Below are 21,627 nucleotides of genomic sequence, written 5' to 3' on the forward strand. Positions count from 1 at the left end.
ATAATATTCTCACTTGACTGTGTTGTCATCTGCAAGCTGATGAATTTGAAATCCTCTGGTGGTGTGCTTTTTGTACTGACCTGAACATTTTCTGTGTGTGCTCCCAATTTGTTACAGTTTCTGCAGGGTTTGTCCTTGAACCAACTATCATTTGCATTGTGAGACTGTTTCCCACAATGAAAGCAGCCAGTGATGAAATATGGTGCCTTCTGCTTGACTACCAGTTTATTTGTTACAGATCACATGATGGTGTTGCAGCTTCCTGGAGTCTTTAATAGCTATCTCCACTGATACAGCATTTTCTAATTCATGCTTTAGCATCAAATCAATCCGTCAATAACTGGTTTTGGATTGTTTCATTTTGCTTAGGACAAACCAACTGGTCCCTTAAGGCACCATTTCAATTCTCTCTAAACAGACAGTGCTCTGTTAATTTCCTTAATCCAGTCACATATTCAGAAATTGTTTGATTTTCTTTTTAACCCCATTTAGGGATAGGCAATTTTCTAGAATTTCCACATTCTCAGTAAATGTTTTCTCTTCTAGTTTAGTTAAGCTAAGCAGCATTAGCCCCATTACACTCAGTAAATCTCCTCCCTGTTTCTAATCAGTTATACTGTTAGTAATCATATAGTCCTCCAGTTCCAGTCAATATATATGAGACAGTAAAAATGTAAGGGTACAACATCACTCAGACTGACCCCGTCCCCTAACCCCATAAAGCCCCACCTCTGCCCCATAAGAACCTCCCTGCCATTGTATTACTTCCAGGGTAGAGTCTGGAATATGGCCAGAAGCAAGGGGTGTCAAATAACCCCTCTAAAAAATCTTCTCACCACCATCTACCAATCAGAGGGGATTTCAGCACCATAGATCCTTCCCAAGACTGGAGAGGTCATGTGACCCATCTGGAACAGAGTCATGTGACCCCTCTAAGAACTTCTACCATCGTCTTTTACCAATTGGAGTGGGTTCCAGTGCCCTAGGACATCCCCAAGAGTGGGAGTAACCAATTAGGGAAAGTTTAGGGGTTGGGTGACCCATCCGGAAGAGGGTTGTGTGCTCCCTCTAAGACAGGGGTTCTCAAACTGTGGGTTGAGCCCCCTCAGGGGGTCACAAGGCTCTTACATTGGGGGCCATGAGCTGTCAGCTTCCACCCCAAACCCTGCTTTGCCTTCAGCATGTATAATGGTGCTAAATATATAAAAAGTGTTTTTAATTTATAAGGAGGGGTCACACTCAGAGGCTTTCTATGTGAAAGTGGTCACCAGTACAAAAGTTTGAGAACCACTGCTCTAAGAACTCCTCCAACTACACTCTATCAATCAACACAGGTTCTAGCCCTGTAGGACATCCCAGATGGGAACTGTGTACCAATAAGAATAGCTATAGCACAAGTGTGTAGCTGGAAACTCCACCATCTGGAGTTTAGTGATTGGCTGGTCAGCAGCACCATCTCTGGAAGCCCCTCGCTGTGGCGAAGAGGCCATATGTTTCAAGAACATGTTTTCAGAAATTGTGGAAATGGTGAAAGTAAACATGGCAGTCTTCACCACCCCTGTGAGAACTATGGCATTTATTTTAGCTCTGAGAGTGCTCGGTCACCTGCAAAGGAAGTGCAATATTAAAGACAGTTCTGAGGAGGAGAGAATGGCCGAATGGAGCCCTTTTGCCCAGCTATTGCCCAATATGGCAGAACCTGACACTGAGATCCATGTGATCGTGAGCCAGACTGACTACCGTGATGCCCATCCGATGTCTGAATCCGTGGGGGAAGGTGACAAGGCCTCTTCAGCGACACCATTGGATAAGGTGAACTGAGGAGATGTTGCTTAAGTAAACAGATTCTAAAAAGTGGAGGTCAAGGGGGGTGTAATGCAGTAGGATCTGACCTGAGGTTGTGTAAATCTAAAACAGGGGCCTTACACCTGTTTCAGTTCTGAAAATTTTTCAACAGCTTGATGACACCTTTCTAGAGGACCCGGAGGCCCTGAACAATGTTGCATCAGAGAACAAAGATGAATCAGGGCAAACTTGTTGCTCAGCAGCAAGACAAATTGTTCAAGAGGACATCAACCATGAAGAGGATGATAGCTATCTGGTTTTATGGAAGGCACTAGGCAGACAGTTAATGGCATCCATGGCACGTCGGGAGTGTAAAAGAATTTAGCAGTTTATTCTATGCATTTCTGTCGATGCTGTCCTTAATTATTGTCTTAGGGAGAAGGTTTTTGAAGATGGTGAGGGCTGTGTTATAGACACACGAGGCCAACGGCATCATGACTGTGTCAACTAGACTTCAGAGGATATAAACTGCAAGCTCTGGGACCTCTGTGCTGACCTGTGTTTGGAAAGCTTATTAAACACAGTTATTGCCATAGGTTATGCAATGCGATGCAATGTCTGTGCTTAACCTAAGAAAATTTAGCACTAAGGGTGGTCTTGGTAAATGCTGTGCAAACTGCTAGAGATTCTGGCAGTATTTAAACAAAATTACCAAACTGAAGGATAGCCACTTATTACATTATACTGACCACCTGATCTGTACAGAAAGTTACAGAACTCTGCTTAGGAAAAAGACTATTCTAAGAAATCTAAAAGGATTAAGTTAGAGAACAGTGATAGGACAAATGTGATATAAAATATAATAAAATGTGTCATCTGAAAATGAAAATATCTATTGAAAAGGTATTTGACCATATCTGTGTTTCTGTTACAAAGCCTGTGTGAGGCCTTAAATAAAATGGGGTTTTTGAAGGATCCCCAAAGGAGCTTTCAAGGGGGATTTTTTAAAAAAGGAACATCTGAGACCCTGGCTATTCTTTCTTTCTTTCTTTCTTTCTTTCTTTCTTTAAAAAAAGGCCTATTTTACAACAAAAAGATGGAATGTTTGTAGCCAATTCAGGTCGAAAAAAACCACTGTGTTTAAAATAAAGCAAAAAAACGATCATGTTTTATAGCTATATATCTCAAACCATGTCTTGAGAACAAGACAGCTGACACAAGTCCATCAATATGACTAGGGGTTCTGTAGAACTGATAAATGAAATTGTTTTTAATTGTTCACTTTATTAATGTAACTTCATAAGTAAAGTTTTATGAATGAAACAATATTCATTCATAAAACCGGTTACCCCAATAACTGGCTAATTAACAATTAAAATGTTTGTTAAGAGCCATAGCTGTTCAGTCAGCTGCCTTTGTAAGTTTCACTATCAATCCAATTCCTGCTTAAATCTAGGGTTACCATATTTTGAGCCTCCCCAGCCCCGCCCACGCCCCGCCCCAACTCCGCCCCTTCCCCAAAGTCCCCGCCCCAACTCCGCCCCCTCCCCTGCTTCCCGCGAACATTTGAAGCAGGTAAGGAAGGTGTTGGGTCGGCTCGGGCCCTGGGGTGCCGGCCCCGGGCCCGAGCACCCCCGGCCCCGGCCCACTCGGCACCCCCCGGCCCCCGGGCCCCCGGCCGAGCACCCCCGGCCCACTCGGCACCGCCGGCGCTCGGCGCCCCCCGGCACCGCCGGCGCTCGGCACCCCCCGGCCCCCGGCACTCGGCCCCGCCAGCCCCAGGCCCCGTCGGCCCCCGGCACCAGGCCCCACCGGCCCCCGGCGCTCGGCGCCCCCGGCACCACTGGCGCTCGGCACCGCCGGCCCCCGGCCCAGCTCCCGGCCCAGCACCGCCGGCCCCCGGCCCAGTCCCCGGCCCAGCCCCGCCGGTCCCGATTTTCCCGGACATGTCCAGCTTTTTTGGATTTCCCCCCGGACGGGGATTTGGAGCCCAAAAAGCCGGACATGTCCGGGAAAATCCGGACGTATGGTAATCCTACTTAAATCACTAATACTTGCACTGTTTCAGTATTGTAACTTCTGTTCACCATTTATTACACTTGCCTACAGTGTAACTTCTGTTCACTGTTTGCCATCCATTATACTTGTCTATATTGTAACTTCTGTTCACTGTTTGCCATATTGTAATTCAAACCCCATTTTAAAACGCTTACTCCATTTTGTAAGGGCTTGCTGCAACCTTCATTTTTGCAAACCCTGCTGTAATCTTATTAGTTTAGTTTAGATGTGTGAATGAGGTATGTATGGATAATGGAATCAACCTCCAGTCCCAGCCTGTCCTGATTAAATAGAGTTCAAACACCAACTGCTGAAGATGCAGACAAGAGCCCTAACAAAGTAAGAAGAAAGCAACAGAGGGTCCTGTGGCACCTTTGAGACTAACAGAAGTACTGGGAGCATAAGCTTTCGTGGGTAAGAACCTCACCGAAGAATCCACCCTAAAAAGAAAAGGTACAATAGAAGGAAGATCAAAGCCCGGTCCAAGGCTGAAAGTCATGTCTGCAATTGACGGGTGATCAATCACCAAACCTGAAGGCAGTGTGACACAGCAAGACCTATAGACTCTGGATTCAAACTAAAGCCTACAAAAAAGAATGGGTGAGATGGAGAACTTTGGAGGAGGGTAACATTCTGCTGCCAACATGGAAGGGCATCGGTGCATGCCCAACAGAGACCCAGCTCGTCCTTGTGCCCGGCTTTCCTGGCCAGTTAGCCGCCACAAGCTACGAACCCAAGCTGCAAACTCAAGCCACAGACTCAAGCAGGACTGGTAACTATGCAGCAGCTGCAGAACATCTGATGGATGTGTGTGTATGTAAATGTGTGTGTGTGTATGGATAGGTATTAGGTATAATGTGTGTGTGTATAAGGATTAAGATATTAGTTATTGGTCATAAATCAAATTATCATAATAAATGTGGCATCTTTATCTTGTCCTCTTTAATAAGATCCTGCTAGTTTTTATTGGTATAACAGTTCCTGGTTTAATCAATCTATTTTTTGAAATTTCCTGGGACGTGGCCTATTGCTGTCAGCTAATGTGTAAACAGATGCCCCAGGTCCTTAGCATTACAGCAGAATAAGATATTATGGTTTGCAAAAATATCAGTAAACAGTGTTGATGAATATTCAGATTTGGGTAAACATAATGTTTTGTTTAGAGTTACCAACATTTCAGAGTTACAAACAACCTCCATTCCCAAGGTGTTCTTAACTCTGAGGTTCTACTGTAATACTTAAGTAAAGACAGTTTCTCACCCAGAGACATCAAAAGGGAATGTTCAGAGAGGGATGCATAAATTCCACATGTCTATTAGTTAAGAGCAACAGTGATCAAAACAATCTGGTAACAGACACTGAAGTTTTGTTTGAAACAAAGCAATATATTGAAGCAGATGTATTGGAGACAGAGATGCCTGTATACTTTCCTGATGATACCATAGTCAGAATATGCTCTGACATATTTAGCAACAATGACACCACAAAGCAGCAGAAGACCACAGAGACAGCATCAAGACAGTCCAATGCTCAGATACATCAAGTCAAACGACAAAGCAAAAAACATTGGTTAAAAGCAACAATGGAAACACACCTCCAGTTCCGTACTAAGCCCTGAAAAAACTGTGAATGAAAACACAAACCCAGAGCATGTGCATTAGGGGGTGTGAATAAAAAAAAACAAGGACTGAAAGTTCACACACTACCAAAATGTTTTCTTGTGAAATATCTGATATTGTTGGTGAAATATGGTCTCTCTTTAGGGTTAGTGACAAATTTATTAAAGCTCTTTGTGAAAATTATGGTTCTTTGAAAAGATGGGTGACAGATGGCTTTGTCTTGGGGGTTGCCACACAGGATCTCCAGAGGGCAAAAGACATACATAAGGCTTTAAAAAATGTGAAAGTTTTTCAAGGGTTAACCTGTAGCTCTAAACAAACATGCCTAGGCATGAGTAACAAGGTTGCGCAGAAAAAGGAGCAAAAAAGGGGGCTGAATGCGAAAGGGACTGCACAGAGTTTGAGAGGGGGTAGTGTTAAGGTTAAGAACAGGGGAAACAAAGGGGATGGGGGTCAGCATTTGGGGGATAAACAGACTGCTGCCAAAAAGTTACATCCAGGATTTTTGTAAAAAAAAATTAAAAGGTGAAAGAGGTGATGAGGAGAAAACAAAAAAACAAAAAGAGAAGCCCCCAAGTGGAGGCTCTCAAACTGACATGTCAGAGAATGAGGATGTGGGATCTGGCCCTTATGGCCTATGGGATGGTGGTGGCTCTCAGGGATAAACTACAAATTGCTAAACTTGCTCAGCAAATGTACCTCAGGAAAGCCTAATGCTTTCTAGAAGCTTTTGAGGATGCTACCAAAATACCTTATGGGTACTGTGACAGACCCAGACCAGTTGGGTGCAGGAGTCTGGTAGAAGGCAAATATACTGGCCACTGGATGAATAGTTTTCTGTTCCCTGAGTCACCAGAGCAGGGACTGACCTAGAGCAATCAGGAAGCTACTAGAACCAATTTAGACAGGCAGACTAATTAAGACACCTGGAGCCAATTAAGAACTTACTAGAATCAATTATGACAGGCAGGCTAATCAGGACACCTGGTTTAAAAAGGACCTGCCATCAGTTAGTGGGGGATGCACAAGGATCAGGAAGTGAGTGGGTGTGCTGCTGGAGGACTGAGGAGTACAAGTGTTATCAGACTTCAGGAGGAAGGTCCTGTGGTGTGGATAAAGAAGGTGCTGAGGGGAGGCCATGGGGAAGTAGCCCAGGGAGTTGTAACTGTCACGCAGCTGACACAGGAGCTGTTGTAGACAGCTGCTATCCACAGGGCACTGGGTTGGAACCTGGCGTAGAGGACAGGCCTGGGTTCCCCCCATCCTCCCCAACAATCTATCTGACACAGGAGGAATTGACCTGGTCTGTGAGACACACCATAGGGGAAGGTCTAATTTGGAAAGGGATCTGGCCTGTCCTTGACCCACTAGGTGGGACAACAGAGACTGTGGAGATTGTTCTCCATTTCCCCCATGCTGGCCAGTGATGAGGTTAGCTGATTGAATGGCAGGTTTGAGCCTCTAGCACAAGTGGCCAAACTGAGGGCTGCTGTGAACCTCTGAGGTGAGCAAATCCGCCAGAAAGTGCAGGACCCAACAAGGCAGAGGAGGAACTTTGTCACAGTACCTAGTGGTGGATTTAAATGCTTCTACAGCAGATGCTTATAGATTAAGAACTAGGCTTTTCCCTCACAATTAGCCAGTGGCTTATACTTTGAAAAGAACAACAGCCGGGTGTAAAAAGCAATGAATGATCATCAGGCCCTTTTTTAACAACCAAGGCTGCTGACTGAAAACATGTCTAGCTACATGAAGAGACACCTGGCCCTTTTAAAATTACTTAGCTTTCCTTTGCTCTGGTGGGGATTTGCTATCCTGTGTTCAGCCTCTGATGATTTAATAGCGGCCATTTCAGAAATAGCAATCAACAACTTAAAAAGAAACATCCCTTTGATACAAAATCAAGTGTGTGTGCAGAAAAAGAGACACAATTTTATCAAAACTCTGTAATAAAAGGGTCTCTCGTAAAAGAGGCTGGGGCATTTATCGGACCTCTGTTAAGTTTTGTTATCCCTCAGATAATGGGGTATAAGAATGGCCCTACTGGGTAAGACCAAAGGTCCATCTAGCCCACTATCCTGTCTTCTGACAGTGGTCAGTGCCAGGTGCCCCAGGGAGAATGAACAGAATAGGTAATCATCAAGTGATCCATCCCTGTTGCTCATTCCCAGCATCTGGCAAACAGAGGCTAGGGATACCATTCCTGCCCATCCTGCCTAATAGCCATGTTTCTAGGGGCCTGTCTATACTTACCGCGCTGGTTCGGCGGCAGGCAATCGAACTTCTGGGTTCGATTTATCGCGTCTTGTCTGGACGCGATAAATCGAACTCAGAAGTGCTCCCCGTCGACTCCGGTAATCCTGCTCGCCGCGAGGAGTACGCGGAGTCGACGGGGGAGCCTGCCTGCCGGGTCTGGACCGCGGTAAGTTCGAACTAAGGTACGTCGACTTCAGCTACGTTATTCACGTAGCTGAAGTTGCGTACCTTAGTTCGATTTGGGGGTTTAGTGTAGACCAAGCCTAGGAAAGGAAATGCTATGTATGGAGGGTGTCCATCTGAGTCAAAAAATTCTCCGCAGCCACACTCCACCAGCTGTAAGGCAAGTCAGTGTTCACCCAGTTAGTTGTGTGTGGCGGGGGGGAGTGATCATCAAATTTAGGGGTCTCTGAGACAGCCTGCCTCCGGGGAGCCAGTCACAAGAGAGCACATTTAAGAAATCCTCTTTCCTGTAAGGGTCCATGAATAAAACATGTGTTAACTATAGGGTGTCCATATCCACATGTAGTCAAACAGAACATGTGTCCTCTGATTTATCTCTATGATGTTATAAAAAAAACCCATAAACAATCTGGTTGATTGTGAATGTCAAAGCCTTTGAAAAATGTATTTCTGCTCCCAGGTTCCCAATTTTAATCAGGAAACAGTGATCAGCACATTCTTGGTCCGGTAACAGTTCAAAAGCAAACAAGGTGTAACCCTGGCAAACTCCTCTTGATTGATTAACAGTGCACAATCATTCATTTGTTTACCAGTCATTTTTACCAGATTCAGGTACCCTCTCATACTGTTCAAGGCCTTGAAGTCTGGTTGCAGAGGCTTAGCTGGTATCTGTTCACCATCCACATAAAAGGCCGCAAAATTAATATAATAAAGTTTAAAGTGAATAGGTTTTTAATGTAATTTCCCACTAAGGCATCATTATCTGCAAACCTAAGGACAAGCAGTTTGGGTAACTCCGCCAAGAACAGGTTCCCCTGGTTACTGACCCTGCTACCTGCAAAGATGCTAAATACTTTCATCCCCCCAGTGTCCACAGGGTATTTAGCATTAGCAGTAAGCAGGACCTCCTGGACATCAGGAGCTACCCACAAAAAGGGACGCTGATACAACCCATAGTTTAAATCCTTCATCTGCATCATCCATGAAGCAGAAGGAATCTTCATTAGGTGTGAATTTAATTTTCACGTCCACACCATTCAACAGAAGTTTTCTTGAAAAAAACAGGGTGCTGTGTAGATGACCCAAGAGCTCCATGTTTCTGCTCTGGGCCGTCAGATTTACCTGCATTATTATTAACAAAATGGATGTTGGTTGAACAATTTGCTTTAAAGTTTGTTTAAAAATTCTTTTCCCCAATCAGTTTGTAACTTTTGAGGCATGTAACCTTTGCTGAAAATAGTTTTAAAGCCCTTTGATACTTGATCACCTGTCTTATCTTTCAGATGTAAGGCCCAGGAGTATTTAGATAGAATGCCTATCGCTGTTAAGCTTAAAAACACAGTTGCGTACAGAGACCTGACGCGTAACCACCAAATCTGCCTGCCATTGTGCAACCACATCTGAAACAATAGTCTTGTTTGTTTTAAAGCATACTTTTACACAGTAAATGTCATATGATGTAACTACACGGGCACAATGGGGTTCCAACAACCATGTTTACTAACTATATACCATATGCAAACATATACCATAGGCAAGGATTGCAAGGGGGAGATCCTGTCCAGTTTGGTCTCTATTCTATGGATATACACACACAGGCATGCTTTATACTGAAAGTAAGACTTACCTGCCATGCCTCAACCTTCTTAATGTCTGCACATGATCCATTGGTGAAGAGGCCTTTTCCGGGGGTACATGTATATATATCCTGCAAAGCATGAGCAATGGAGTACACTGCCAAGTACACATTATAAGATATCCGCAGGTGTGTATAGTCCATGTATGGCGTCTCTACATTGGTGATGTTCTCCTCCCCTGTGCATGGGGGTCGGAAGGCAGCTGTGCTATTTCCAACTCCACTTCCTTCTTCATGGCCCTTGTGGAAAGAGGCTGAAGCATGGTGATTCTTATTGGACCCTTCTGGGAGGTAGCAGTTAAAGGTCTCCTCCCAAAACTCCTTGGCAAAGCCATTGTTGGTAGATTTCTTGGGATGCACTTTCTGTAGAAACTCACGAAAGCCCGGGATCTGCCCTGCCTTCAGTGCAAACCCAATGGTACCTCCAATGACATGGAAGAACTCTGGCATGGCTATCAGGGAAGAGCTGGCCCAAGCCTCACTTGCCAGCCAGATCTTACCAGTTATGTTACGCCTGACTATCTCCTTGATGAGGGGTTCCAGGTCCGGTCCACTGGAGAAGACAACAATCACTTTAGCAGAGGAGTTATGGATGACCTCCACCACATGCTGGATTTCCTCCTCCACTGAGTACTGGGAGATGAGCTCACTGAAATCAATGCAGATGTCCCTTTCCTCTGCCTCCTCCCGGAACTTCTCAATCCCTGGCCGACCATAGTCATCATCAGCTGCAATAGTTCCCACCCAGTTCCACCGGAAGTACTCAATGATATCTGCCATTGCAGTGGCCTGGTGCTCATCATTAGGGATCGTGCGGAGGAAAGACTTGAATTGGTTTTTGTTGCTCAAAAGTCGGCTGGATGAGGCATAACTGACCTGCAGGAGGACAGGGAGCAAGCAATATGGCTCATTAAGTAAGCTGTGTGGAGATAAATTGCCTAGTCTTGTTTTAGGGTCACCATCTAGATGTGTAATCTGAGATGGTGATGCTCAGACAGCCACTTACTCTTGGGTATTTACAGTGCCTGAAATTACATTTTCAGATGGAAACTGAAATTTGGGTATGTTCTTGTGGTAATAAATTACTTGCAGAAACATGTGTGCTCAGTGTGTCCCAGAGCTAGATAAGTGGGGCATACATATGTACATCTCATGGGTCAGAGATCTGGGGAAATGGGGCAGAAACACTTAGACACGCAGACTTGGGGAAATGGACAGAGATGTGTGCCACTGGTGGATCACACAAGCAAGCTTCTGCACTTCTTGCCAAATCTGAAAAAACAAGAATTTGTCATTAGAGTAAACTAAGAATGTATACATTAGTTCAGGTAAAATACAAACGGTCCCTCCCTGAATGTGATATCTACAGACTTTCATTATCATCACAACCTCAACTACACCACACTGAAGTCCTTCCCCCACTCCCTTCTCTTTGCATTCCATTACACAGACTTAGCTATGAGTCAACAGATCTCCATTTGATACCGTCGCCAACTATTATTTCAGTCTAGGGGCAAGAGGTGTGTGAGAAACCAGAAATGATATGGACCTGTGGGTAGTATTAAATAGTTTATATAAACTCAAAATATCCATGGTCAAACTCAAAAAATCAGCAGTGCAGTAATTATGAAGGCATAGTTAGTGAATCCATGGTCACAGTGCATTGAGTTTTGCAATTAAAGTGGAATTTCAATTTCTTTGTTAGGGCTGCAAACAAATGTTTTTTCCTAACCAAATTTGTACCACTTACTCTTAGGGGATAGATTAAATCTTCTAGAAACTTAGAAGAAACAGCACTGACTAGTATAGGGATTTGAAAGAGTTAAAATTACTCCTCTGAAATTTCAGGACTGATGTTTAATTTTTCTGAGGACTCCTTCTAATGTAGAAATGGCTTTGCTTTAGCATTTCAGACTTTGAAAGATGCAAAAAACACATAAAATCTGATTTTATTCATCTAAAAGAATTTAAGAACAAAAGCCCAGGTCCACAAAGGTGCATAAGCACCTAAAGCCCAGACTTAGTCAAATAAGACTGTGGTTTAGGATCCTAAATCCCAGTTTTAGGCTTCACTGCGATCCACAAAACTCCTGCCATATGCTGTAGATGCCTAAGCTCATTCAGTGTCTAAGTTTTTGCAGTAAAAGTTCCTTAGGTGCCTGCCTCTGGACATGCCTCACTCAAGGTGTCCAGACACCAATCTCCTGCCTAAGCCTCAGAGCAATCCATGAACTGGGGAGACAGGTAGAGGAGCACCTATCTTGCATGTGGGCCTGATCTGACAGGCATGATCAGGTCCCATTCAAAATTTGGCAGAAAAAGGGCATGAGGTGGTGGTGGTGCCCACCTTATAACTTTTAACCAAATGGTTAGAGTGCTCACCTGGGATGTGGGAGACCCAGGTTCAATTCCCCCATCCCTGCCTACGGGGGCAAAATGATTTGAACAGGGGTCTCCCACTGCTCAGGAGAGTGCACTAAACACTGAGATATTTTGAGGCAAGGGTTTTCTCAATCTCTTCTATTGAAGCTGTTCCATTGCGGATAAATACTTAAAGAGTCATTGGGCCAGAGGAGAGAAAGAGAATGACTCTGTAGCCTGGTAGCTAGGGCACTGAGCTGGGAGACCTGGTGTCCCCTGTTCCAATGACTCTCTAATTATTTATACACAGTGGAACAACTTCAACAGGAGAGACTGAGCAAGTCCCACATCAGAATATCCATACTTGAGCAGTGAGAGCATGCACCTGAGAGGTTCAAATTCTTTCTCCTCCTTAGGTAGAAGGGTGACCTGATCACGGGTCTCTAATATCCTAGGCAAGTGCTCTAACCACTGGGCTAAAAGCTAGCACGAGGGCACCTCTACAACCACTTGCTGTTTTGTGTGGAGTGAGGCAGGTGCCTAACTTATGACTCCAGGAGAGGGGCTCCTGATTGTAAATCACATGCGGAGATACACACTCTGTGAAAGGGGCAGGCTTTGGATTCCCATTGGCTAGCTTAGGCAGCTCCCTGCGTAATGTGTTGGGTTTTGTGGATGACATTTGAAGATGCCTATTTCTCCCAATTCATTGCATAGGGAGCCTAGGTGCCTAACCTGGCTTTGTGGATCACAGTGCTGTTCCTGTGATTTTTCTAGCACTATTGTTTCTTACTATTTCTTTTGCAAAAGCCAATAGATTAAAAAATGCCTTATGTTGATGTGTAAAAATTTGCATGCTAAAATGCTGACATTAAAAATTTTAGGCCAGGTCTACACTAACCCCCTAATTCGAACTAAGGTACGCAACTTCAGCTACGTGAATAACGTAGCTGAAGTTCGAAGTACCTTAGTTCGAACTTACCTTGGTCCACACTCGGCAGGCAGGCTCCCCCGTCGACTCTGCGGTACTCCTCTCGCCGAGCTGGAGTACCGCAGTCGACGGCGAGCACTTCCGGGTTCGACTTATCGCGTCTAGACAAGACGCGATAAGTCGAATCCAGAAGTTCGATCGCTCGCCGCCGAACTACCGGGTAAGTGTAGCCAAGGTCTTAGAAGTCAACTCTTCTGAGAGAGAAAAGAAAGAACCTGGCTAGCAAAGGATATTCCCAGCACTGCCCCTCCTCAGGTGCACAGAAAAGAAGCACCTCTTTTGAAGACCTTAGGATGTGCCCAGTAGCAGGGCTCTCATCTCCATAACACCTTCTAAAGTGAGTAGGGAGCACAGGAGAGGAGTTCCATGCCTGCACACCTCATAAGGTACTCAGTAGCTGAGCTCTTTTTTCTGTTATTTTTAGGACTGCAGAACAAGAGTTGCCCTTCTGTTCACTTTTTAAGGTGCAAAGAAGGCAAGTTCCTCTTTGCAACTCCAAAGAGCTACAATTTATACCAGTGTGAATCAGTAACACTGGTGTCAAATTGATACAAGCGAAGAATCAGTTTCAACATGTTTGTGTTTATTAAGTTGGCAGAGTGGAACTGATGATGTCTAATTATTCCTTAACTTTTTTGGGGCGGTTTCTTTGTATTATGTGTTTTTTTTTAATTAAAAATAATCTGAAGTTGTCAATTCTCTCTGCATAACATCTCTAAGATACAGCCTTCCTTATCCACACAAACAGCTAAGAGTCTCATCCAAGCTCTCTCATCTCACATCTCAACAACTGCAAATATCCTTCCCTCTGGCCTTGACAAAACCAATCTTTCCCCACTCATATTCTGAATGGTCAGAATGCTGCTGCAAAGACCATTTTCCTAGCCTTTCCTTGCTTTGACCATATCACCCCTCGCCTTTGCATCCCTCCACTAGATCCCCTTTCTCTAGCACATCAAACATGAGTTGCTTGTCTTCACTTTCAAGGGCCTTCACAGCCTATTCCCCACCACCTATCATCCCTCATTCAGTATCAAGAAGTTGATTCCTGCCTCTGATAGGCCCTTAATGCCAGCCTCCACTGCCCACTTGTTAAATTTTCAAACATCTTCATGCTTTCTCTCATGCTGCCCACACACTTGGGACGTGCTCCGATTAACCATCCACAAAGCTGCTTAATTGTTTTCCTTCAAATCCCTCCACAAAACTCTTCTGTGCTGTGATGCCTACAAAACACTTGTTAGACCAGGGGCAGGCAACCTATGGCACGTGTGCCAAAGGCGGCATGCAAGCTGATTTTCAGTGGCACTCACACTGCCCAGGTCCTGCCCACCGCTCCGGGGGTCTCTGCATTTTAATTTAATTTTAAATGAAGCTTCTTAAATATTTTGAAACCTTATTTACTTTACATACAACAATAGTTTAGTTATATATTAAAGAGACCTTCTAAAAAGGTTAAAATGTATTACTGGCACGCGAAACCTAAAATTAGAGTGAATAAATGAATACTCGGCACACTACTTCTGAAAGGTTGCCGACCCCTGTGTTAGACTGTTATTGTGGAGAGATCACTGCCTATCATGCTGACCACTACTGTCTCATTGTTTCCGTGTACTCCTCCATCAGTCTATATCCATCTCTTGTCTCTTGTCTTATCCTCTGATTATAAACTCCTTGGGGCAGGGATGTCTTTTTGTTCTGTGTCTGTACAGCACCTAACACAATGGGGTCCTGGTCCATGACTAGAGCTCCTAGGCATTAGGGTAATACAAATAATAATGGTCTTTCTACACAGGGGCCCACAAGGGTGGGAAAGGAACAAGCATAACTGATGGATATAGAACTTCACAGTATGAGCACTTGGCAAAGAGAAGAAGGCCCTATTTAGAAGTATAGTTCTGTTCTGTGCAGGGGACTGATGACTGCCACACACAGGAAGGACTTGCAATAGACAGAGGACAGGAAGGACTCCACCCAGCCTGAAATGCTGATGAACATCGGGCTCACAGAACGGGTGAGCTAAGCTCTGACTAGGGGAACCCTGTGTCTCAGGATTTTTGTTATTTTCAAAAATCTGTAACTGTCAAATGTTTTAAGAGTCAAGTCACTGTGATTAAGAAATTTCTTTGTTACACCTGGGTTCCTTACTTTCCTGTCACATTGTTCCTGAAGGGATTAAATGAGTAAGCCAAAGAGTCCACAGACGAGAGGGCATATATAAGCAACTGGGGGGGCAGGAGGACTGACTGGTTTCAGGTTATTGAGCAGCTGGACAACAGCATCCCAGAGAAGGGCTGCAGACAAGAGGCCTGAGCCTGGGAGTGTGCCCTAGAGTCTCAGAGCTAGAAACAATGACTAGACTCTACACAAACTCCTTTGGCTTGGAAGCACTTGGGGCCCAATTACACCTCTACCCCAATATAACACTGACCTCGGGAGCCAAAAAAATCTTACCGCGTTATAGGTGAAACTGCGTTATATCAAACTTGTTTTGATCCGCCGGAGTGCGCAGCCCCACCCCCGCGGAGCGCTGCTTTACCGCATTATATCCGAATTCGTGTTATATCGGGTTGCGTTATATCGAGGTAGTGGTGTAGTATATTTAAACAATAACCCCAAAGTTGTGGAGTATGTTATTGGGCCATAAACATCTCCCAAACTCATAAATACAGTGTATTTGATCCACTAGCAACAGGCTGGGGTAACTGTATAGTGGGGTTATGGGACCAGTTTGTAATAGCTGACATGCACCACATTTTAGGTCACAGTATTTGTTGACTGAAAAGTCATCTCTGAAGGAAGATCAGAGGGGCAAGAAGATATTTATATTTGCGCTAAAGTATTCAAGTGTAAATGTTATGCTAAAACTTTGTTGTAATGCACATAATTACAAATCAAATTTTAATTCCATAAATGTTTGTTGTAATGACAGCAGAGTTTGTAGAAGACTGTGATGAGATTTAATAGCTTTTGTTTATTTAAGGCCTGGTTTAGTTTTTGAATGACCATGAATTCCCACTGTTTATAACAATGAATGGTCATTGGGCCATAGAAAGAGAGGGAGAATGATTCTATAGAGTGTGTGGTGGGGGGAGGGCACTCACCTAGGATGTGGGAGACCCAATTTCAAGTCCCTGATCCAATGACCATTTAATTATTTATAAACAATGGAAAAGCTTCAACAGAACAGACTGAGGAAATCCCACACTAGACTGTGTGGCTCATGCACTTTCCTAATAGGTAAGAGACTCAAATTCAAATCCCTTTTCCTCATCGGGGGTGGGGGATGGAGATTGAAGCCAGGTCACTCACATCCCAGAGCAGGGCCCTAACCACTGGTCTAAAAGTTATAAAGAACGCACCTCCTGCTCCTCCATTCATTTAGTGAAGCTAGTCTTCCTTTGCTTCTGTTAAAACACGCAAAATTGAAACTAAAAATTTTGAGTTGAATTGAAACAAAATATTTTGTTTGGACTCCATGTGAATTATCTTCCACATTTTCAACCAGCCAAAAACGATGAAAAATGTATTGTTTGGTTTGACTCGAAATGAACCTTTTTCTGATTTTTAAGAAATGCCAATGAAACAAAAAATTCACCCAGCTCTAGCAACGAGCCAATTGTCTATAACGACTGGCAACTGTGAATGATTTATTTGAACTAAGGGTATCCAGGGGACTAAATCACTGAAGAGAATACCAATGAGATATGTATCTGGTAATCACAGGTTCTGTCTAATCCAGATTGCTTGTGGCTGGAAGTTGTTGCCATCTGTTGGCTTCTTGGTGGCCTTAGGCTTTATGAAATGAGTTGGATGCATTTCAATCCAATTCCCAGCTGCACAAATGTTCACATCACACAAAAAAATGCAATTTGTAGTAACTGACCTTCTTGTTGGCAGTCTCAACACAGAGGTAAAGGAAAGAATGGACTGAACTCCTTTTGTGCTTCTAAAGGTGGTCCTGCTAGGGCAGGGCGAGGGGAAATTGGCAGAGTGGTAAATGGAAGCTTGCACTGCCACTGCCCAAGACTGTACCTATTCAGTCAGAACACACAGACCTGGCAATTCTGGAGTGTGAAATCTAGCACATTTCACCAACAAAAATATTGAGTCCTCCATGACATAAAATATTTATGAAAGGAATAGGTTGTGTCACATCACATAAATCGACCAGGTTGTATTGTTGTGTGTTGTTGTAAATGTCTGTGTGAGTCACATAAGGGTGCTGTCTATCTCATGGCATTTTCAGGGCCTATTTGTACTACAAGCCCTTACCAGGACAGCTCACAGTTAGGCCCTCCATGCTAAAACTGTTTTTGTCTGTAACGGAGAAAGGACTACAAGGAGCTAGGATCACATTAGGTTGTAATACAATTCCTGAACATGGCTCAGTAAATTTCTTTTTCTGTCCATACTACTAACAATTAGCTATTTTACAAAATAGTTTCACCTAACTTTGCCCTGGCCTGGTTAGACTAAAGAGTAGATAGGCCAGGCCCTAAGATCTAACCCACCTTATAAGCTAAACAAGAGAAAAATATGCAGTACCTGAGGTATGTAAAAGAGTCCCAGCAGATTGGCCACTGCGGTGGAGATCCCAGAGCCGGTTGCCCCCACTACTGCAATGGTAGAAGGGATGTGGTCTGAGCAGTTGCAGAACTCATCCAGGTTCAGGGAGTCTATCTTGTTCTGGGCCACAAAACTCAGTGTGGCCTCCAGGGCTTTGGAGACAGTGTTGCAAGTATCAAATATCCTGTATCCCAAGGTCATGTTGGGAAGGAGGGTTGGGCTACTGTTTATTTCCTCTATGGCAAAGATCATAGCCTGCAACCACCGGAAACCTCGGAAATTATACCTACAAATGGGCGAGAAATAAAAATAAGAGAGAGTGGGCGGCAGAGAAAGAGAGGGGGAGACATTGTACGGATGAGAAAAAGAGACAGAGAAAGCAAGTGAATATTAGAGATAGTGAACAAGAGAGCATGTGAGCAAGAGAGAGATTTAGAGATTTTGTGTGTGTGTGTGTGAGAGAGAGAGAGAGAGAGAGAGAGAATTGGAAGTTTTAGATAGGAAAATCAAAAGCACAGTATAGTGTGAAGAGTCCAGTCACACATCCTATTGTATTTAATGGAGAGTTTTGCTATTGACTTCAGTCAGTGCAGGAAAAGGTCCCTGGAAAAGATGGGCCTAAACTGCAAGATTTGGATCAAGACTTCAAACTTCCATATTTGGGAGTGGGTTGGATTTGAGGATCTGGTTCTCATTCAGAGCTGGCTGTGGATTTCTAACCCCCCACAGAGTCTAGGGAAGATGAAGGAGATCAGGTCTGGAGTGTTGGTTGGTATCTCTTGTACCTTGGAGACCTTACCAGATACAAAATAATTACCGTACTTAGTCCCCAGATCTAACTTGGGTACATATGGCCATTGGCCACTGTCAGAGGACAGGATACTGGCTTGATGGACCTTTGGTCTGATCCAGTATGGCCGTTCTTATGTTCTAATGTTAATTATTACCAGGCATTCACCTCACAAACACTGAATGGATGGCCCTTCACAACGCCCATGTGGAAAAGGTCAGTATCAATATGCCTCTTTTACAATGGAGAAATGGATGCATAGAGAGGGGAAGTGACTTTCAAGTCTACAAAAAAAACAGGACTGGTGTGTAAATTTTAAAAAGTGCCAAAGTGGGATTTATGCTCCTAGGTATCTGACTTTTGAAAATTGGACATATGCTCCTAAATTACTTAGATGGTTTTGAAAAATTTAACAAGAATATAGAAGTCCTGGGTCCCAGTCCAGTGCTTTAACTACAGTCTCCCTCTGTTATAATGGTCAGGGCAGTTGCCTTTAGATAGGAGTTCAGAACCTTGCAAGTAGATCTTGGCAGGGAACTCCATGACTCATGGATGTTTAAGGAGTGCCTCATAAGATTGCTGCTACCACTCTGCTCTGGAATGGCTAAGCCATATTTCAGGACTCCTTTTCAGCTCTGGACTGAGCTTCCACAGTTACATACATTGACAATCAGAAATGGCCATCAGGGCACTAGGAATTTGGGTCTGGAGTGTCACCTCGGGGTGGGGTGAGCATTATCCCTGTGATGTGCTAAACTTTCTAATTGAAAACATTAAGAACATAAGAACAGCCATACTTGGTTACACCAAACATCCATCTAGCCCAGTATGCTGTCTTCCAACAGTGGCCAATGTCACATGCTTCAGAGGGAATGAACAGAACAGGTAATCATCCAAGTGATTCATCCCCTGTCACCCATTCCCAGCTTCTGGCAAACAGACTCTAGGGACGCCATCCCTGCCCATCCTGGCTAATAGCCATTGATGGACCTATCCTCCATGAACATATCTAGTTCTTTTCTGAAGCTTGTTATAGTCTTGGCCTTCACAACATCCTCTGGCAAAGAGTTCCCTTTTAAATTACTTTTTAAAATTATTTTTTAAACAGGACTTTTCCAGAATTGACACTAGTAAAGGATGACCTAACTTGAACCTGACCGGATCAGGCTGCATGACTGCAAGGTAGGCCTCACACATGATCTGTCAAAGATCCTGGAGGGAGGTGCTGCCAGGCTTAGGGAAGGTCTACACCTAAAATGCTGCATCAGCACAGCTGCAGCTGCACCGCTGTAGCCTTAAGTGAGATACTCTTACACTGACGGGAGAGCTTCTCTTGTCAGCATATTTAATCCACGAGAGGTGGTAATTATGTCGACAGGAGAAGCTCTCCAGTCGATATAGCATGGCCTACTCCGCGGGTTAGGTTGGTATAACTACGTTGCTCAAGGATATGGATTTTTCACATCTCTGAGCGACGTATTTATACCAATATAAGTCTGTAGTGTAGACCTGGCCTGAGAAAGTGAAGTGAAGGCAGCTATAAATAAATAAATAATCTCAAAATGAAGCAAGGGAAGTTGATAGTAATGAATATAAATCAGAAGCTTAGAATTGTAGAAAATTGATAAGGGAAGCAAAGGGACACAAGGAGAATTCTGTGACCAGAAGAGTTAAGAATAGTAAGGAGATTTTGGAGAAAGGTGCATTTTCTGGGCCGATCTCTGTAGGACACCAGCCAACTCCATTCATAGGTGTGCTGCTCAGTCACCATAAGCTTCAAAATCTCTGTGGCACACTTGCCACCAGCAGAATAGAATGTACCTTTACATTCAGGAACCTCCAGGATTGTTAGGTCACGTGGAATGTGAAAGGACAGAGAAGGCTGGGTAGTAAGCCAGGCTGTCCCTGCCCTGCTCCCCAGGCTACAATGGTCTGCAATTCTTAAACATATGTAAAAAAATCCTAACAATGGTATTGGACCAGTACTAGATAGAAATATTAGAATTGTCAATAATAATACAGGAAAAGCAGAAGTGTTCAATAAGTATTTCTGTTCTGTATTTGGGAAAAAGGCAGATGATATGGTCATATCACATGATGCTAACAATGCTCTTTCCATTCCAAAATTGTATCATAAAGATGTTAAATTGCAGTTATTAAAGTTACACATTTTTAAATTGCCAGGTCTGGATAATTTGCATGCCAGAGTTTTAAAAGATTTGGCTGAGCAGCTATGCTAGACTGCTAGTGCATATTTTCTACAAGTCTGGGAACACTGTGGAAGTTCCAGAAGACTGGAGGAAAGCTAGTTGTGCCAATATATAAAAAAAGGTAAAAAGTATCACCTGGGTAATTATAGGCCTGTCAGTCTGACGATAAGAGAGCAACTGATATGGGCCTTGATTTATAAAGAAGTAAAGGAAGGTAATAAAATTAATGCCAATCCACATGGGTTTAGGGAAAATAGATACTGTCAAACTAACTTGATACATTTTTTATGAGACAATAAGTTTGATTGATAATTGAACTGATGTAATAGATTTCTGTTAGATATTTGACTTGGTACCGCATGACATTTTAATTAAAAACCTAGAATGATATGAAATTAACATGGCAAACATTAAATGGATTAAAAACTGTCTAACTGATAGGTCTCAAAATATAATTATAAACTAGGAATCATAGATTCATAGATTCTAGGACTGGAAGGGACCTCGAGAGGTCCCTCATGGCAGGACCAAATACTGTCTAGACCATCCCCCATAGACATTTATCTAACCTACTCTTAAATATCTCCAGAGATGGAGATTCCACAACCTCCCTAGGTAATTTATTCCAGTGTTTAACCTCCCTGACAGTTAGGAACTTTTTCCTAATGTCCAACCTAAACCTCCTTTGCTGCAGTTTAAGCCCATTGCTTCTTGTTCTATCCTTAGAGGCTAAGGTGAACAAGTTTTCTCCCTCCTCCTTATGACACCCTTTTAGATACCTGAAAACTGCTATCATGTCCCCTCTCAGTCTTCTCTTTTCCAAACTAAACAAACCCAATTCTTTCAGCCTTCCTTCATAGGTCATGTTCTCAAGACCTTTAATCATTCTTGTTGCTCTTCTCTGGACCCTCTCCAATTTCTCCACATCTTTCTTGAAATGTGGCCCAGAACTGGACACAATACTCCAGTTGAGGCCTAACCAGCGCAGAGTAGAGTGGAAGAATGACTTCTCGTGTCTTGCTCTCAACACACCTGTTAATACATCCCAGAATCATGTTTGCTTTTTTTGCAACAGCATCACACTGTTGACTCATATTTAGCTTGTGGTCCACTATAACCCCTAGATCCCTTTCTGCCATACTCCTTCCTAGACAGTCTCTTCCCATGCT

General features: G+C 43.6%; 1 protein-coding gene across 6 annotated transcripts in view; it reads right to left on the reverse strand.

Annotated features, from left to right (window-relative positions):
• CASR (calcium sensing receptor) overlaps positions 1 to 21,627 on the reverse strand; it is a 167,551-nt gene that overhangs the window by 48,229 nt on the left and 97,695 nt on the right. For 5 of the 6 annotated variants that reach the window (XM_024108429.3, XM_024108324.3, XM_005292743.5 and 2 more), the window contains 2 exons: positions 17,438 to 17,744; positions 9,529 to 10,413 (listed from right to left, as the gene is read on the reverse strand). In XM_024108429.3, coding sequence (XP_023964197.1) covers positions 9,529 to 10,413; positions 17,438 to 17,744 — 1,192 coding nt within the window. The remainder of the gene's footprint in view (positions 1 to 9,528; positions 10,414 to 17,437; positions 17,745 to 21,627) is intronic. The other variant, XM_042852037.2, reaches the window with a different exon arrangement.

This window comes from Chrysemys picta, chromosome 1 (assembly GCF_011386835.1).
Source record: "Chrysemys picta bellii isolate R12L10 chromosome 1, ASM1138683v2, whole genome shotgun sequence".
Lineage (NCBI taxonomy): Eukaryota > Metazoa > Chordata > Testudines > Emydidae > Chrysemys > Chrysemys picta.